Here is a 21,437-nt window from a genome sequence, read left to right as displayed (position 1 = left end):
ATTGGGTTGGACGGTCCCGGGCTTGGGACCGTCCAACTCCGCCATGGACGGTCCCAAGCCCGGCTGCGAAAGGAGGAGGGTGGTCATCCTGCCGAAATGACCAGAACCGGGAAACCGGGGAAACTAGGCAAGAAACCGCATGAAATTCGGAACAAGCTCTTACAACAATGTTACAGCATCCGGGGTAGCCGATGCGCCAGCACTGGGGATCCAGGGTACTGGTGTGAAGTGGACCACTGGCCACAGAACAAGCTGTTATAACAATGTTACCACATCCGGGGTAGCCGATGCGCCAGCACTGGGGACCCAGGGTGCTGGTGTGAAGTGGATCACTGGCCACAACAGCAATAAGCTTACTACGCCGAAAAGGACAATTAACATTGGCGAATGGAATGTTCGAACGGGGCACCACGTTGGACAAAAGGAAATCATTGCCCAAGAACTACTTAGGTGCAAGATATCAATCGCGGCATTATCCGAATTAAGGCTCACCGGGTCTGGAACGATGATCATCCAACCACCAGCACCTAACGAAGCGGTTATGCTATTCTACTCTGGTGGTGAGAAACGAGAAGCAGGAGTGGGCTTTATGGTCGATGCTCAGGCCACCAGTAGTGTGATCGCTTTCCAACCAATATCGGACCGCCTGGCAGTCCTTACTGTCAAGGGCACCATCAAGACCCATATTATCTCCGCCTATGCGCCAACTGAGACTAGCCTGGACCCGACCAAGAATGACTTCTACAACCAGCTCCAACATACACTGGATTCAATTCCGCAGACAGAAGTGATCATCCTCGCAGGGGACTTTAATGCCCATATTGGCATGGACAGATCTGGTTGGGAAACAACAATGGGCAAGTTTGGCCATGGGAAGATCAATGACAACGGCTTACGTTTGTTGTCCTTTGCCGCATCTAACAACCTGATCATTGGAAACAGCCATTTCCAGCACCCTCAAAAACATCAACTTACATGACGAAATCCATCTGGCAAGGACTCAGCAATCCTGGACTACATTTTGATCAGTGCCAGATTTCGCTCATCACTCATGGACGTTCGTGCCATGAGGGGACCTGATTGCGGATCTGATCACTACCTCATCCGGGCTAAGGTGCAGCTCAAATTACGGCATGCAAAAAGATCATCTCGGTCAGCCAAGCTGGACTGGAGGCAGCTAATGAATGCTGCCAACAAACAGGCATATCAGATCGCCCTATCCAACCGCTTCGAGATGCTGGCCGTGCCCGAGGATATAAATGAAGAAGAAAAGCAGATCTCTGATGCCATCCTGGAATGTGCCAAGCCCCTATGTCCACCTGCCCGACGTCAAACACAACCATGGATATCAGACGAGTGCCTCGACCTCGTGGACAAACGGAAACAGGCAAAGTTGGTCGACTTTGAACGGTACCAGCAGCTAAACCGAGAAGTCCGACAAAGAATGACAGCAGAAAGAGAAGCATACTGGAACCAAGTGGCAGACGATCTTGAAGTGGCGGCATCCAAAAACGAGTACCGCACTCTCTACCGCACCCTCAGATGTCTGAGTGGAAAGACCAAATTGACTAGTGACAACATCAAGAATGCTGATGGGACCTTCGTGCGATCACCATCTGAACACCTGCAACGGTGGAGTGAATTCTTCAAAGCTTTGTATAATCACGACCCACCTCAGGGACCGCCAGCAACAGCACTCTCGATCGACCCCCCTGAGGTCTCCATGGTCGATGTTGAGCCTACAGTAGAAGAAGTGAAAGCAGCCATACAATCCCTGAAGAATGGCAGGGCACCAGGAGTGGACCAAGTCACCACAGAAGCGATCAAAGCCGGGGGAGATGTACTGCTTCGCCGACTACACTCACTCCTCAAAACCATCTGGTGCACTGAACAAATTCCGTTAACATGGAGGAAAGCCATTATCGTACCGATCCACAAGAAAGGTGATAACCGGGACTGCAAGAACTACCGTGGCATCAGCCTCTTTTCCATCATCGGAAAGGTCTTTATGAAGATCATCCAGTCAAGACTGCAAAAACATCGCGAGCAACCCAGTCGAGAAGAACAGGCAGGATTTAGACCCGGGCGAGGATGCTGTGATCAAATCTTTGCCATTCGTCAGCTGATGGAGGAGAGGATCCGGTGTGGACAGCGAACCGTCATTGTTTTCATTGACTTAAGTCTGCTTTCGACTGTGTCCACTGGCCTGCCTTATGGAAACTACTAGAGGTTGAACATGTACCTCGAAAAGTCATCACACTCCTCCAAACTGCATACAACGGTTTAACCAGCCAGGTGCGCATCCAGAACGATTTATCTGAGGAATTTACCATCCAAACTGGAGTCCGCCAAGGGGATGTAGCCTCCCCGTTGCTTTTCAACATCGTGGTCGACGCCATTATGAGGCAAGCATTCAGAAACAGACAGGGCATACAATATGACAAGGATCACTATGTGACTGACCTGATGTTTGCTGATGATAGTGCTATCCTTGCCGGTAACGACGCTGAAGCCACGGACATCCTCTACGACATTGCCCGCATTGCCCGGCCATACGGTTTGAATATCAATGCTGGTAAGACAAAGGCCCTGACAACAGATGGGTCGCAAGCCACCATCTATCTCGAAGGCGTCCAGATCGAGCAAGTGCAGGACTTTAAATATCTTAGGTCGCTGGTCCAGGAGAATAAAGTTGCATCCACCATGGAAATCCACAGCAGAATTGGACAGGCGGCCACTGCGTTCGCCTCGCTCAAATGGTGTCTGTGGAAGAGGACCAACATTTCCACAAAGACTAAAATCCGACTCTTCCGGACTTTGATCCTGCCCATTCTTCTTTACGGATCGGAAACATGGATTTGTCTCAAGTTAGATTTTAACAAACTTGAGGTATTCCAAATGCGATGCCTGCGGCAGATCTTGGGCATCTCTCTTCGCGACCGCATCACTAATGATACCATCTGCGCCAGATGCCAACGGCAACCAACCATTGCCGACCAAATCCAGAAGCGAAGACTCAGATGGTTTGGCCACGTATGTAGAATGGGCACGAACAGAATACCATTCACACTCCTTTGGAGACAACGACCCACCCAATGGAGCATCCAACGGACCGCGCCTAGGAAAACGTGGGCCAAGCAAGTGGAAGATGACTTGAAGAGCCGACGTCTCGACCTTAACCAGGCCAGGACTGAAGCCATGGATCGTAAGGTATGGAAGAACATCACAGAGCAAGTCCGAAACCCTGCGGCACCTACAGCAGCATACTGGTTGCGTGGCCAACTGCCTCCCCCAGCTGCCAGCTAAGGACCAAAGCAGAAGAAGAAGAAGTAATTGGGTAATAGTTTTTTCTCTGACTGCACGTGGTGGTGAAAAGTGACAATTTTAATTTCTTAACAAGTCATTCATGATAACTTCTTGAGACACGTCATTGTCAGAAACCTATATAAACCCTTTCATTAATTTTTCATTAATGAAAAAATAAAAATTTCTGGTGTCATTTTTAAAATTCCATATAAAATACTGTATGGTGTAAAAAAATGAATTTTAATCAACAGTGGTAAAGAAATTGTAATATAAACCATTTAAAATTGTAAGTAGAATCAAGAGTTTAATTTTTTTAAATTTCGAGTATTCATCCTACATAATGCCTCTCACAGTATAATTCTAATATGGTTACAAAACAGTACTTATAATGAAATTCAGAAGCTTTTCCCAGAAAAAAATAAATAAATTAGTTGTTAATATAATTAATGTTAACAAAAGAAAAGTTGCAAGATTAGAAAACAACATGTAAATAACATTTTATATAATCTGAAAAAAATTAAAAAATAATTATGAAGCTTAAACAATACAGAATAATCAAATATGTATATTAAATAAAACCAACAAGCTTACTTATTATTACAGTAAGCACTAGTGATCACTGATTATTAGAATCAGCTACTTTGTAGAATCAAATTTCAAAGAACCGATTCAAATCAATAAAATGCACTACACTTTCCTCGTTTATTAGAATCACATTTTCAGTTATAAGAATAAATTTATTCTTACAACTGAAAATGTGATATCTGGTACCTCTGTGATATTTTATAAAGGTCACATTCTTTCCTTATAGGTCTGGAGGCCACATTTATAGAGGTCACAGCCATAAAACAATAAAAACAATTTGCAGTTTCCGGTTTATTGGGCTTTTCTATTAATGCAATAAATGGGTAGTAAACCGATCTTATTGCGTTTGCGATAATACCAATAGCTGGAATTCTGTGTTTTCACATTATTATGGTGAAATGTGTTTCCCCTTCACTGAAAGATTCTCTTCATTTCTATATCTAAACTTCGTCTCACTTGTGTGTGTGTCATGTTAGTTCCAATTTGTGTGTGCCTTATGTTTTGTTATTAATTGACTCTTATCTTTTTTACCGTGTTTTAAATTTTACTAAAATATTTTCCCCAAAAAAATTGTCAGTGAACAGAAAGAGAGTGAATTTGAGTGTAAAAGATAAGTTAAGAATTATAGAAACATATGCTAAATTAAACTTAGGCAATATGTCCCAAAGGGAAGTGGCAGTAAAATTAGGAGTACCTCAGTAATCTTTATCAAAATTATTAAAATCACATCACACATTAAACACTAATATGATTAGTGAAACCAGAAAAAGGAAGTGTAAAGGGAAACAACAAACAATAGATGAAGCTCCATTCGTTTGGTTCAAACAGGCCAGGTCATTTTATGCACCAATCAATCATAGCATTCTTCTTCAAAAAAGCTAATGATTTTGCTGAAAAACTACACGAAGAGTTTAAGACGATGAGCAAATCGCTGACAAGATGGAAGAAGAGGCATAATATTGTTTACAGAAAACTTCACGGAGAAAAACAGGATTCCGATGGTTCTGCAGCTGATACCTGGTTGAAAACCCTCTTGGAAAACTGTGTTAAGCACTTATAATCCTCAGGACATTTTTAATACAGATGAAACAAGGTTGGACTACAGGACTACCCCAGACCACTGCATGATTTTTAAAAATTCCTCTGCATCTGCAGGAAAGAAGATAAAGGACAGGATTACAGTTCTTTAACATGCAACATGACAAAACAATCGAGATGAAGCTGTTAGTTATTAGCAAGAGTAGCCTATATGTTTTTAAGTAGTAAAAACAGCTGCCTGTTGGATATGCTAATAATTCCAATGCTTGGATAATAGCTTCTTTATTTGAAGATTATCTTCGTAAATGGGATTAGTATTAGTGTTAGTAATGGCCGCATGGTGCAAGAAAGCCTATGGCTTATGCTGCACCAGCCAAAAAAAAAAAAAAAACTCTGAATAAAACAATGATAAAAAAATAATAATAATTAATAAAAGAAAAGGAAATTAAACCTATCATCCTATGTGCTTCCCTCACCCGAAGGTACTATCCAGATGACCTTTGAATTTCCCCAAACTGTCAGCCTCTACCACACATGTAGGCAACCTATTCCCGTAATTTGCAACTTGCTGGCTAAAATAAAACTTGATGCAGTCCAATCTAAACATTTCCCCCCCCCGTAACTTGAATTTATGTCTTCTAGTTCTAGCATCATTTATAATCTTGAAAATTTCATCCTCATTCATTTTACTGATGACTTTCAGAGCCTTAAACATCTCAATCAAATCTCCTCTAAGGTGTCTAGTTTCCAAACTCTGCAACCCACATATTCGAAGTCTTTCTTCACAAGGATGCCCTTTTGCCGATCTCACCAGGCGAGTTGCCCGTCTTTGCACCCTTTCAAGAAGCTCAATGTCTTTCTTTAGGTGCGGTCTCCATACTTGAACAGAGTATTCCAAGTGTGGTCTAACAAAATCCTTATATAATGGGATTATCACATCCCTATCTCTACTTGCAAAAGTTTGATAGATCATCGATAGGACACCATGGGCTTTCCTTGCAACCTGTTTACAATGCTCAGAGAATTTCATGTCTGACCATATCATAACACCCAAGTCCCTTTCCTCCAGTACTGGGTTTAGTTGAACTCCACCAAGTGAATAAGTTATTTTGGGATTACTGTTTCCCAGGTGTAATACCTTACATTTTGTTGGATTAAAGCATTTACTGACCATTCTTGAAGTCTATCTAGGTTTCTCTGAAGAAGCTCAGCTTGACAGTGATCATTAACTACTCTACCTTAACATCATCTGCAAATTTAGACATCATGCCCTCTATCCCTTCATCGATGTCGTTTATGAAAATTAAAAACAAGAGTGGTCCTAATACCGATCCTTGGGGAACTTCTTACATCAACCCAATCTGAGGAATAGCCATTTATCACAACCCTCTGCCTCCTGCCCTGAAGCCATCTTGCTATACATCTAAGGATTTTCCCAGTGATTCCAACCCGTTCCAGCGTATAAAGCAACTGCTCATGTGGGACTGAGTCAAAAGCTTTGCTGAAATTTAAATAAACAATGTCGAAATTATTCTCTAAATCCAGCTCGTGAGTGACCCTTTCAAAATAGCAAACCAGATTTGTTAAACATGATTTTCCCTTTACAAAACCATGCTGCGTATCCTTGAGAATTTCAATTCGATCCAAATGAACCCGAATTCCACCCTTGATCATTGCCTCCACGAATTTCCCTATCAATGAAGCCAGACTGACAGGTCGATAATTTCCGACTTCACTCTTAGAGCCACCCTTATGTATGGGAGATACATTGGCACTTTTCCAATCCAAGGAATCTCCCAAGAGTCTAGTGAAGCTCACATAATTAGCCTCAATGGTTCAATGCACTCACTTGCCGCCTCCCTTAAGATTATAGGGTATATTCCATCAACTCCAGCAGCCTTACTGGCCTGTAGGCTTGAAAGTTTTTTCATTAAATAATCTTGCGAAATTTCAGTATCTTTAATTAAATATTTTTCAACTTCGCTCCTACAATTTCCCATTGCCACAAAAGGTTTTTCATTTGTAAATATCGATGCAAAATAACTGTTGAGTTCATCTGCAACTGCAGCTGTTGTATTTAATACTATCCCCTTTCCCTTATGTAAAGGTCCGATCTGGTTTGTCCTTCTCTTCTTGGCATTTATATATGTGAAGAATTCCTTATCCCCCCCTTTGCTCTGTTTGCTAGTGATTTCTCATAAACTGCCTTTGCCTGTCGAACCTTTTCTGTGATTAATGTTTTAAAAGCGTACCACAGTTCAATTGTATTCATTCTCAGCGCGATATCTACCCAGTTAATAGAGGCCATGTAGTACCTTAAGGCATCGTAATTTCCATTCCTTTGCCTTTTACTACTGCTACCTCTCACATCATCATCATCCACTGTAGAACTCTGTGATCACTTCCTGCTACTGGTTCCTCTACTGTCAGCCCTGTTATGTCATCTGATCACGGGTGATGATGAGGTCCAGGATATTCTTTTCTCTAGTACTTTCCCTGACATGTTGATACAAATAACAGTCATCTATTTGATTTAAAAATTTTGTTTCCCATGTCGAGTTTCCTTCCCATTTACTCCAATCAATTAGAGACAAATTGAAATCACCCATAATAAGGCACTGACGCTTACTTGCCCATGCCATTTGCATGTAGTGTAGATTACTCCTACTCGCATTATACCTTTGTTTCAAACTATCTGACCCCAAACAGATTCTATACTAGCATGTGAAACGTCTGAATTCGGGAAAGCTATCATTGCACTCAGGCTGCTTCTGATAAGAAGCATTACCCCACCACCCCTTCTATCTACCCTATCCTTCCTAAATACATTATACAAGCCGTACTGAAACTCATCATCCCCTATTTCCGGGTGGCACTATGTCTCCGTAAGTCCTATTATGTCCGTGTTACTTGTTTTAATCAGCAGTTCGAATTCGTCCATTTTACTGACAACACTTCTAACATTACTATATAAACAATTAAGACTTACTGTTCTTGTATATTTAACTACCCTAACACAACCCTTGAAGTTTTTCAGGCTCACTTCCCTGGCATTAGCTACCCACTCACTTGAAATGTTTATGTCCCCAGAACATCTAGATAATATGTCCAGTTGGGGTAACAGTTAAGAACTCTTGAGGTATGTGCAAGAGTTACTTTGACCAATATTATCAGATAAACGCGTGTCAGTATTACCCACATCCCCCCTAACTAGCAATTTCCCTGCTAGGGAAACCTTTAAGGTATCCTCAATAATACTGGCAAAAACGTTTGCACCACCTTTGTTTAAGTGTATCCTGTCTCTACAAAACGAATTCCTTCTACCCACAAGTGTGGGCCATGCTGATAGAAATTTCCCCCTAAGCCTTGCAGAGTCCTTCAAGTCTTGAGTTAATCCACAAGGCTTTTAACATATAATCCCTCCTATCGTGTCTGGGCAGAATTGCAGACACACAAACATTGTGGCCTAGCTCGCGGCATTTCCTCAGCACGGTCCTGTATTTTTCTAACAAATTGTCAGATTGTGTACGTTTAATATCAGTAGGCCCCACATGAATAATAATATTCTCTTTACCCCCCTTAAAATCTGACAATCTGTTGGTGATATCATTAATAGTTGATCCCGGCATACATACCCTCTTTCTACTCCACCTATCCTTATTACAAAAAATATTCCCCATTTCCCTGACAATGGAGTCTCTTAATAAAACAATGTCCTTTTTAACCAGAGTAGTTTGCACTTGGTGTTTCTGTTTTGAGGCCCGAATCGGGTGTGCATCATTTGGTAGATTGCTGGAGTCTTGAGTCCCTGACAAGCTCCCAGATGCATTATTCTCAAGGGCAAGCACCCGTTTTTTCAGTGACTCAAATTGTTCCATCAGTGTACCAAATTGTAATTTAAGATCGGTGCACTCCTTACATCGATCACAAAGATAACAATCCCCAGGTGAGCTATTAGTCATCAGATCGGCCTTGGAAATCATTACACAGGTTCCACAATGGATTAAATCATGACTCACCCGTACGGCTATTTCCGTGTGAGTCACGATACCCTGTGACGTGTTTAAGGCAGATCTCGTAACTACCATTATAAAATTAGCTAAATATTAATGAAAATTAACTTTTAAAAATTATATCTATAATATTATAAAAATCAAACTGTTACAGGAAAACCTATAACAAAATAATCCAACAATATCTAAATAAATCAAATATTTAAAAGCACTAATCAACAGTAATCCAATCCACTTAACTGAGGAGTCCTGATGAAGCACGTCCGCTCACCTCAAATGCCCGAAGAAATGTGATTTGAAATTGGATAAGAAAACCAAAAAATTGCATTGGTTTTGGACAGTTGTCCAAAAACAATGCAATTTTCTGCCCAACTCATCCAAAGTTGACTTTCAAAAACATTGAATTAGTTTTTCTACCTTTGAATATCACATCACTGATTCAACTTCTTGACCAGGGAATAGTAAAAACCTTTAAGACCTTTTATCGATCAGATATGAGGCAAAGAATCATCCAGTCTATAGATGAAGGTTTGGGAACATCATCAGATATCGTAAAGCAGATAATTTTTCCAAATGCATTTCATATGACGAGTGCCTGGAATGAAGTTTCTGAAACCTGTGTTAGCAACTGTTTCAAAAAATGTGGATTAATTATTCATGATGGTCAACTAAGTCATGATGCTGATCATGTTGAAAAGCCTGAAGACATGGTGAACAGGAGTTTAATGATTGGGTGGATATAGATGGTGATCTACAAATTACTACAGTTTTAACAGATGAAGAGGCATCTCCGTAGCGAGGTGGGCAAGAGCAGCAGTGCGTTACACACGCTTCTTGATTAGACCGGGGTTCGAGCCCGTGACCACCAAATACGAAGATCGGAAAGGTCAGGGAATGACCACCGCATATATCCGGAGCAATATGGCCTTAGTTGCTAATGCTCCTAACAACAACAATAGATGAAGAAATTGCCTAGTCTATTACTGATAATTTCTCCAAGGAATAGGAGTAAAATGGCGCCTCCGTAGCCAGGTGGGAAGGAGCAGCAATGCGTAGCACACACTTCTTCATTAGACCTGTGTTCGAGCCTATCACCACCAAATACAGAGGATGCAGAAAGGTCAGGGAATAGCCACCGCATATTCCTGGAGTGATATGGCCTTAGTTGCTAATGCTCCTAAAAACCAAATAGCAAAACAAACAAAACAGGAGGAAAATGAAGATGAACCCGATTGAATTCCAGTTACAAAATGGTAAACTCATGAAGCTATAGCTATCCTGAGGAGTTTGTTGGAAGAAACTGGTGCAAGTGATCGTGAATATAGACTCTTATACAATATTGAAAAATCTATAAATAGACTTTGTAGTAATCATTGAAAACAATCTAAAATAAGTGACTATTCTAAATTATAATCATATTACAAAGTGTTATGTTTAACCTGGGGATAATATTCTTCTGATTTTCACATATTATTTAATTAGTAATAAACCTTTGGTAATAAAGTGTAAATTTGTGCTTTATATCTTTATTTTTATAGCCTCTGCATAATATTTGTCAATTTTTGCTTATTAGAATCGCCATTTATTAGAATCCAAATTCAATTTGCAAGCATGATCACTATAACTGTGCTTACTGTGCACATAACTGGAGGCATGGTTTGTCACAGTTAATCGTAACTGAAATTAATATTAGTAGTGGCAATTAATGCAACAAGGAAGCAAGCTGATATAGCATCAGCCAAAAATATTAATAAATAAAAATAAAAACACTACCCACCTCATCTCTCCAACCCTTTAATAATTTGTGTAATTCTTTTGTAAATTAATTCAAACTACTCACCTCTATGACATCAGATGGTAGCTTATTCCTACAATTAATTACTCTCTGAACGAAAGTAAATTTTTGTACCTCTCTCCTACAACCATCCTTTTTCAATTTAAATTTGTCTTCTTAGGATACTATCTACAAGTAATTTACTCAATCCATTTAAGGCCTTAAACATCTCAAACAATGAAATTTGTAAAATTGAAGTGTTTTATGATAAGAGTACTCTTTTGTGTAATCTAATCTTATCCTATTGCTCTTCTCTGAACCTGTTCCAAGAGATCCACATCCTTTCTAAAATGAGGCTTCCAGACCTGTACACAGTAGTCAAGATGCTGTCTAAACATTGCGTTATACAACAGGACAGGGCGCCTCCGTAGCCAGGTGGGAAGGAGCAGCAGTGCGTAGCACACACTTCTTGATTATACCAGGGTTCGAGCCCGTCGCCACCAAATACGGAGGATGCGGAAAGGTCAGGGAATGACCACCGCATATCCCGGAGCAATATGGCCTTAGTTGCTAATGCTCCTAAAAACCAAATAACAAACAACAGGACAGGACAGAACAGAATCCCATGAGCTATCCTAGCACATGTCTACACTGCTCAGAAAACTTCCTGTCACTGTACAAATACTTCCAATTATCACCACATAATTGGTATGTTAATCTGGGATTACTCATGCCCATATGCAGTACCTTGCATTTTTTCAAAATTAAACCTTAATTGCCACTTCTCATCCCGAGTGGGTAAAGTACCTGCCCGGCAACCCAAAGGTCGCGGGTTCGATTCCCGCTTCGGGCTTGGATCAAAGTACTGCAAAAACCTTGGGAGGTGCAATATGGCCACAGAAGCCGATGCGCCAAAAACTACCAAATCAATCAAATCAAGCCACTTCTCATCTGCCTATTCTTTCTATATCGTATCGAAGTATCATACCATGATTAAGATCATTAACCACCTTCCAGCCTTCTTATCCTCTGCAAACTTGGACATGATATGTCTTCACCAATATTAACCACTAACCACTGTGCCTTCTATCATTCAACTATCCCTTTATCCATAGCAATAACTTGCCTGTAATGCCACACTGTATAGCAGTCTAACAGTTTGTGTGGAAGATTGTCAAAAGCTTTTCTGAAATCTAAGTCTACACTTTCATAATTATTTTTTGTACCAGTTCCTTTGTTTCTTCATTGTAGCAGCCAATCAGATTGGTCAGACAAGATCATCCCTAAACTAATCCTTGTGGTGATTTCCATATAACTGCATTCCTGGCAAGTTTGTTCTGCATTACTTTTTTGATCACTGACTCCCTTATTTTTTCTGGAACAGAATTTAAGCTTACAAGTCTGTAATTATTCACTTCTCCCCTTAATTCCCCTTTATGAATAGGGGAGACACTTGCACATCTTCAGTCCATAGGAACCTCCCATGGATCCAAGAGTGCTCTCATAATTTGGCTAAAAGTTTACTTACCTCTTTTGCTGCCTTTTAATACAATCAGATATATTTCATCAGCCCAAGATGCCTTATTTACTTTTTGCCTCAACAGTTTCTCTTTCACTTTCATCCAAGCTATCACAAAATCATTCAGCTCTCAGTTTATACATTGTTATACTTCTGATATGTCCATTTGTAAACATTTCATGTGTGAATGTAGATGTAAAATATTTATTCAGTTTGTCAGCAACCTTAACAGGATCATAAATAGTTATGCCATTCATATCTTGTGTTTACAAAGGTTATAACACCTCTATTATTAAGATCTCTCCATGTTTCTGATAGACACTTGCTGTTCACTCACTAATGCTCATCAAGCTGTTACACTAACTGCACCTCCACATTTCATGAAAAAAAATTAGTGGAAATTTGTACTGTATTTCTGATACTGTTTACTGGTCTTAATTGTTGATAATTTTTCAGTTTAAAGCAAAATTTTCTGTTTTAGTGATTTACTTAATTTAATCATTGTTTTATCAATTAATTACTAAATTAATTAATTACTTTAGTAATTAGTATTTCATTTTAATATCTCCAGTAAAAAAATAAATGATGATATTTCTGCAATCAAAAATAAATGTTTTATATAAAACTTCATTTTAGAATAAAGAATTAATAGGTATATGTTGAAACGAATCTGTGACACTTGCTATTTACAGCCAGCTAGTTTCATAGTCAGTCAGCCACAGTGAGTCAATGGTAGCCACTTGCACCATTTTAATCAACATTACTGTAGTCATAAAAATGAGCATAATATTATGCTGCATATAGAATGATAGATTTAACATATTTTTTAGTCAGTTACAAGCCTCGATAGATTATGTTAAGCTATATTATATAACTTGACTTATGCCTTAGGTTATCTTAGGAAAGGTTATATTAATCAAGTTAAAAGAATTTATGTTGCTTATGAGATACCATTGTTGAAATTGCAATGGAATCATAAGAGTAAAAGAATGTCAGTCACTTAATATCATGTCAATAGAGTATTTTCTGCATAGATTGAGCTGCCAGCTCTTTTCTTTTTCCTTGTTGTCCTGCAAATTGAAAATTCTTACATTGAACCTACCTATACAAATTATTATCTTGGCTCTTAAAAATTTGAAAAATTATATTAATATATAGTTAATTGATATACCAGCCTTAATCCATGTGTGTATCATTTTTATTTCTTTCAGGCAGCACCAGGTTATCACATGGCTAAGCAGATTATTAGGCTAATATGCGCTGTTGGCAGAGTGGTGAATACTGATCGTCAAGTAGGGGACAAATTAAAAGTAATATTTTTAGAAAATTATAGAGTTACTTTAGCAGAAAAAATTATGCCTGCTGCTGATCTTAGTGAGCAGATTTCTACAGCAGGTACAGAAGCATCGGGAACTGGCAATATGAAATTTATGGTAAGTGACATTTTATTTGCATTACAATTGATAATAATAATTTTCATTTATCACAGCTATTTGGAGATTTAAATGAATTCTTAAATCTCTATGTTTAAATCTGTGATATTTTAAAGTTGCAAAAAAGGAAGTATAATCCAAGTTAAAATAAAAGTTGTTTAATGCACCAATGAAATTCTGCAGCACTTAAATCTCAAAAAAACAATCTTAAGAGATAAAATATCTTACATTTTTATGAATTTTAAGGTATATTTCCAGCAAAAAAAATGCTCTTTATAGCATACCTAGTATTTATATTATTATTAAATTGGCAGAACAAAGTCATAGGCAGTCTTGAACAAAGTCACAGGCAAGACTTGAACAAAGTCTTGAATAACCAAATCAATTATAATAATGATACTTTTTGTAATTTTATTATTTATGTCATTTTTTAAAATTATTTAATTTTTGAAAATACTGTTGCATCCCTCATCAATCTTCGTTCTGTGCTCATTCATCTATTACACCTGCCTGTTTTGGCTCTGCTTGTTTACATCATCATGGAAAGAAGAAAATATACCTCCATTGTTAAGCTTGCCAACTCTTTTAAAAAGGCCTTAAACACCTTCTGTTACAAGATTCTGTAAGTTACAATTTCTGAAATTTGTAACTTACAGAATCTTGTTGCCCTATTTTTGTACCCTTTCAAGCAAGTTGATATCTTTTCTGAAATGTGGCTTCCATATCTGTATACACTATTCAGAATGTGGACTGACCATTGATTTGACAGTGGAATAATTAGTTTTATCTGTTCTACTGTCAGGATTCCTGCATATGCTACCATCAACTACTCTATGATAGTATCCAAGCAGACTAGAACTTCATATGGCTGTATGACTGGAGTTGTACTTTTCATCTTCTATAACATCGAGCGTATTACATTCAGACTGGTTGCTGACTCAGATGCAGAATCTTGCATTTACTAGCATTAAAGCTTACTTCCCATTTTAATGGCTATTAGTATTTGCCATATTCCTTGTATCCATAAAGTCCAGGGCTTCCATTTTTTCCAAAATAAAAAAATATATATATATATAATAAATAAAAACCCTACTTGTTCACTCCTCATGTAAGAACATTAGGAAAATTCAATGGTCACCTGATTCAGGTGACCATTGAATTTTCCTAAGCTGTTCACCCCAACTACTCATGAAGGTAACTTATTTCAGTGATTCACACTCACTGGCTAAAAGAAAACTTCTTACAGTCTGGTCTGTACCACTGTAATTTGAATTTATGTCCCCTAGTTCGAGTATCATCTGTAACTATAAAAATTTCATCTCGACTCATTTTACTATTCCATATCAGAGCCTTATAGACCTCACTGAGGTCTATAAGGCTCTGATGACATGATATAGCAAAAGGGCTATATCATGTCAGAAATAAATTGGTCAACTACTGAGTGCTGGGCACTCAGGATGAAGGGTCCGTAGTCACAAATGGTTGTTAGTGTAGTATCTCAAATAGAGAGCTTTATGGTAACTGAAAAAGCTTGGCCTAAAACTCAGGAACTAATGAAAAGGTTGTCTATTTGAGTCTTTCCAGTTGTTGTGAATGACAAGGGTGGTAGAGGCGACTCCAACTTCTTCCTGGAGAAGCGATTAAAGTCTTGGGGGAGAAGCAACTGGCAGGTGAGGGCCATGCAAGACTCCGCGCAGGTGTCTCCACACCACCACTGCCTCAACACTGGCTCTCTGAGTGTCTCCTTGCCAGGACAACTCCTGCTTTGAAAATTGTTAAAAAATACTTCTCGTCGCAAAATTTATAATTGACCTTTATAGATTTATTAACTAACTATTTAGCAACCTTTTTATCATCAAAAGGAGAGTTACTTAGTAAAAAGAAGCACACTATCAAAGTGCAATAAAAAATTGGTTTTTTAATTTTAACACAAAAAGTTTAAATAGATTTTAACTTTTTGATTAATTTCAATTCGAATAGTTTTCCCTTGATAAGCATTGAATAATGCATAGCTAATGTGATTTTTAAATTTTTAGCTCCATTAGCGACAGAAATATAGGGGGGAACGAAAATTACTCACATTTTCCCCTCTGGTGCCACCATTTTTAATTTTAAAAATATTTTAAAATTATATTTTAAACCTACTCGTTGAGTTCTTTCCAATGGTGTATAATAAGCTATAGGTTGTCAACAACATTTTTGCCCCTTCCCCCATTTCTGAGACAAATTTTTGTCAACAACGATTAATATGCCATTATGTTGCCCACATGATGTATAAACCCATGCAAAATTTCAAGTCAATAGGTTGAGTGGTTTCAGAGTTACAATGCTGTGACAGACCGAGTGACATTATAAAGGTCCTTCGTTAGACTATGGACCCTAAAAGGCTAGGAGAATACATCACCAGCTGTTTTAAATTGGTGGATGGTTTCTACATCACAACAATGCTTCTGCACACACACACTACACTCTTCATCCAATAATTTTTGACCTAAAAAATATTCTTGTAGTAGTCCCTCCCAAATTCACTTGCCTTTGCCCCATGTATTATTTTGTCTTTTCCCTCTAACTCAAAATGAAGCTGAAGGATAAAAATTTGATAGAATTCCAACCACCGTATGGCATATGAAAATGGAACTCAACCAGCTCACAGTTGAAAAATTGGCAGGAACATTGGGACACTTGCTTGTCAATCAAGGGTATGAATGCTTTGAAGGGAACTGCTTATAAAAATGTGTATGTACCATACTTTTTTTTTTTTTTTTTGAAAATAAATTCTTAGAACTTTTTGATCAGACCTCATGTAGTATACATTGTATTCCAGATGGCAAGGTATACAGTAAACTAAGTTTATTATGTGTTATATTCTTCTGGAAAGAGGGTGGTTCAACTCAGTTTTGTTGATCTTGAATGCTTTCTGATAAAATAACGAATGAAGTTGGACAGAATATATAATGGCGCCTCCTTAGCCAGGTGGGCAGGAGCGGCAGTGCGTAGTACACGCTTCTTGATTAGACCAGGGTTCGAGCCCGTGACCACCAAATATGGAGGATGCGGAAAGGTCAGGGAATGACCACCGCATATCCCCGGAGCAATATGGCCTTAGTTGCTAATAACCAAATAACAACAACAGAATATATATTCTGTTAAAGCTTAATAATGTTCAGCCATCTTTGTATGGTGTCACAATTCTGCTACTTCCTGTGATGCAAAAGGATCTGTAATATAGGCTTCCAAAGCAGCTATTTTGAAAAAGGAATTTAACTATTTTTTATTATATAAATACAGTATAAGATCATTGTTTCATATTATGTTATATTCAAAGTGGGTTGTTTTGTTTTTTTTACATGTGATAGTAAAATTAATTTTCACTTTTTGCATAGTTAAATGGTGCTTTAACAATTGGTACTTTGGATGGTGCTAATATTGAAATGAGAGAGGAGATGGGACCTGAAAACATTTTTATTTTCGGAATGACAGTGGAAGAAGTTGAAGATTTGAAACGAAGGGGGTAAATATTAAATTTCATTTTATCATTTTCTAATCCTTTGAACTTTTGAAATAAATATCCAAATATACAAGGGCGAGTCAATAAGTAATGCACAATTACTCACACATATAGGTACACATAAGGAAGAGAGGAGAATTTTTGATGCACTTATTGTACTACCAATTACCCATTAACACACCTAATATTATTTTTCTGGCTCTTTTAGATCTGAAGATAGACAAAGCGACAGCTGTTTCCTCCAATGGTATGTGATGGAGTTCCTGTTTAAATCGGGTGATCAGTTAGCCACATCTATCAACTGAAACTCCTGGCAGTCATGGGGACCAGACAGTTAATTGAAGTAACATCCAGAGATGGCTCCAATGGTTTGGGGAAGATGATTTCGATATCAAGGACAAACCAAGAGCCAGAAGACAAACATCGTGTCACAAACGGTGAAAATGAAGAATTCATTAACCACCTCATTCGAAATGACAGGTGTATAACCACCAAACAAGTGATGGATGCTGTGAAAATGTCAGAGTGTTTTGATCATCATCAGCAGACTGGAATACAGAAAAATCTGTTTTCAGTGGGTGCCTAAGCTGCTCACACAACAGATTACAGCTGTGAGGAAAGAGATCTGTGAAGACGTTCTGTAGAGGTTTAGTGCTGGTGGTCCTGAATGTTTTAAGGGGTTGTCACATGATGAAACATGGCTCTTCTATTATGACCTACCAAATGACAATCCATGGAATGGACACACACGTGACATCACCTGCAAACAAAAATCTAAAACTTTCCAAATAATCCACAAAATCTGTGGCCACCACCTTCTTCTGGGATCAAAATGGCATATTTTATCAATTTCTCAGAAAGTGAAACAACCATCAACAAAGAAAGGTACTGATTGTCCCAGAAAAAGTTTAATCAAGCTCTGAAAACAAATGACCTGAACTGAATCAGCAGGACATCAAGTTTCATCAGAGATCACCTAACTGGGGTGGAACATAATTTCTCACCCACCCCTATAGCTCTGATCTTGCCCCTTCAGATTTTTTTTTTGTTTGGTAGACTGAAGACATAAGATGTTTGAGAGTGATGTGGAACTCATTTCTGACATTAAACATTGATGTGAATGTCAGCCTCCTGATTTTTATCAAAGTTCAATTACTGCCTGGAAAGAACACTTGAAGAAAATGCAGTGAGTGTGGTGGTTCTTACATTGAGTGATATGTCATAAAATTGAAAGATTGTATTTTATGTATGTGAAGTAAGTGTTACAGCATCTCAAGTTAATAAAGATGTTACAACTTATAGTGCATTACTTATTCACCCGCCCTTGTAAATTGGTTTATCTTCTATTAATTTCTTTTGTTGTTTGGAAATGTATGAAAGCTAGGTAAATGTGATTGTTCCCTCAGATATGTGTTATTTAGCAAAGGAAACTTCCCAGTTGTATTTCCAAAAACTGATAATATTGGTTTATGGTTTACCAATTTAAGATATTGAACTAAATAAAAGTAAACAAAAATACATATATAATAAAATACTATCACTAAATATATTCTGTTAATAACCCAAAGAAAAAGCTTTGTTCATTAATAATTCTATTGAAATTTTTGGAAGTGATAATACACCCACTCCCTGACTTACTTAAGGGTTCCATTCAGTGACCTTTTATGTAACTCTAGTTTAATGTAAGTTGGAATTTACCAAATTACATATGGGAGAAGCCAACGACCACTGTTCATCTTGCATCTCCACCACAATATACAGTATCCCTTTGCACATATTAATTATATATGGTTATAAGTATTTAATGAACTGTGCTAAATTGTAGCTTATGTATTGAAATTATCATTTATTATTGAAATACTGTGCAGTCCCTTTCTCAGAAGACTGTGACGCAAATTATTTCTGCCTACCAAGCTATGAATGGTGGCAATATTCCCAAGGGGCAGTGGTAGTTGCAATGGTGGACTCTATGTGGCACTCCAATTGGTGATGGCAATATTTAAGCAGACAATAAAATTGGCTATCTGCATTTGGATATTATTTAGACCCACAGTCCAAATAATATCCGAGATTAAACCAAAAACGTCACATTTCTCTGGGAGATGACAAAGATTCTGTTAGTTGAGGAAGACAGAAAGGGGATAGGCATTATATCATCATGGTCAGTGGCATCAGCTGACATGTTCACAGCTGAGGAGGTGGAAGGCTGTGGAAATGGGATGGCAGACCTTTCAACCTTCTTTATGTACATATCAAGAGAGGACCAGATAGTGGTCTTTTCCTTTCCTTCATACATCTCTCTATAACAGGCCAGAATGTCATTAACCCCTCGATTCACTTTCAAGAATCTTGTGAGATTAAGGTCCATTTTCTCAAACCTTGCCATTGCTGATGAAATCTCATGGAATACAACTGCCATCTTCTTGGCTTCTGTGTTTCCAGCTCTATCAAATCTTTATTGGATAATTCAGCTTCACGGGATTTGATTAGCTCTTCTGCATCATTGTTATTAACCTCCAGCTGCAACATCTCCCCAAGTTTGACAATTTCATTTTCCACTTTGTATGTTTCATCCTTCTCAAAATCTTTGGAGCCATCCACGAATTGCGGACAAATTTTTTTCAAAACCCCATTCAAACAGTTTGAGTAACCTCTTTCCAGGCCTTAGCAATGTTTATGATGCTTTGGTAAACATTGTATGATTTCCAAAAATCTCGTAAAGTCAAACCAGTCTCACTCTCTGTTTCCACTAATGCAAAAGTTATGCATAAAATAGTATGCTTTGAAATTAGAAATTATGCCCTGATCCATGGGTTGGATTAGTGAAGTCATGTTTTGTGGTAGAAATACAATTTTTCTATTTGGATGAAAATCATCTAAATGTGTAGGATTCTGGAGCATTATCTAATAAAAGCTTGAAAGGAATTCTTTGCAATATTTCTCTTTTCTTTGCAATATTTCTCACACCTCAGGAACAAAACAATTTGAAAACCAGTCTTCAAAATAGTAATGATTACCCAAGCCTTAGGATTGGACTGAAAATAAACTGGAAGGGCAGCCTTACCCATGCCCTTAAATGCATAGGGATTTTCCAAGTGATAGATGAGCAGCGGTTTCAGCTTGTAATCACCTGCTGCATTAGTCCCCAGAAAAAGTGTTAACCTATATTTTGCTGCCTTGAAACCTAGCATTGTCTTTTCCTCTTTATAAATATATGTACAGCCCGGCCTTTTCTTCCAAAACAATTCAGTTTTATTGAAATTAAATATTTGTTATCCTTTATAGCCACTACAACCACCTTCATTGATAATTTTTTCTAACACATCTGGAAAATTTTCGGCTTCTTTCGAATCTGCAATAGCAGCTTTGCCACTCACTTTCAGATTACGGAAACCAGCACGATGCCTGAATCTAGTGGCGCCTCCGTAGCCAGGTAGGAAGGAGCAGCAGTGCATAGCACACGCTTCTTGATTAGACCGGGGTTCGAGCCTGTCACCACCGAATACGGAGGATGCAGAAAGGTCAGGGAATGACCACCACATATTCCCAGAGCAATATGGCCTTAGTTGCTAATGCTCCTGAAAACCAAATAACAAACAAACAGCCTGAATCTATTGAACCAACTATTAGTTGTCAAAAATTTTGCATCTGGATTATAGTACTTCTCCTTAATGTCTTCTTAAAGACTTCTGGCCTTTGATTGAATTGCCATTAAGCAGAGTTGGGAATGCTTCCGAAGTTGATTTTCCATCATCCATATTGTAACTTTTCCAGCTCATAGATAGCTTCAGAGTGATGTTTTGTTATCATGGTGGATTTTAATGGTGCTGAACCTTTCATATGCTCTTTTATATGTGCACCCTCCAAAATCATATTTGTCATTAAAGCAGTGAGACCAAATTCACAGGCAATGAAGACAGGCTTTGTCCTCCTTCATACTTCTTCATTTTCATTTCTAAATCAATTTTAGCATTAGCATTAACATTAGTAGTGGCAGATGATGCAAAAAGCATCATCTGCCACTAATATTAAGGGATGAAATTAGGTGAAATAAATTCACTGAAAAATTATGAAAAACTGTGAATTATGCTGCTGAACAGGTATCAACACACAATGACAATGGCATAGGTGTGACACCCAGTGTTAAAAACAAGGAATGAGAAAAACATCACCCTTCAGCATTCCACGAGCACTCCCGATTGGTCCAAGACGGGGCTAGTGATCAATAATCCCCCCCCCTCTCTCTCTCTCTCCTTCCACT

The 21,437-nt window shown here is 38.3% G+C and overlaps 1 protein-coding gene across 1 annotated transcript in view; it reads left to right on the top strand.

The window, feature by feature from the left end:
- LOC150084884 (glycogen phosphorylase-like) overlaps nt 1-21,437 on the top strand; it is a 227,805-nt gene that overhangs the window by 159,284 nt on the left and 47,084 nt on the right. Inside the window, exons 14-15 of the mRNA XM_090376683.1 lie at nt 13,447-13,668; nt 17,052-17,179. Of these exons, the coding sequence (XP_090232809.1) occupies nt 13,447-13,668; nt 17,052-17,179 (350 nt within the window). The remainder of the gene's footprint in view (nt 1-13,446; nt 13,669-17,051; nt 17,180-21,437) is intronic.

This window comes from Mastigoproctus giganteus, chromosome 6 (genome assembly GCF_048544385.1).
Source record: "Mastigoproctus giganteus isolate SK-2022 chromosome 6, ASM4854438v1, whole genome shotgun sequence".
Classification (NCBI taxonomy): domain Eukaryota; kingdom Metazoa; phylum Arthropoda; class Arachnida; order Uropygi; family Thelyphonidae; genus Mastigoproctus; species Mastigoproctus giganteus.
This window is presented reverse-complemented; position numbering and strand designations above follow the sequence as displayed.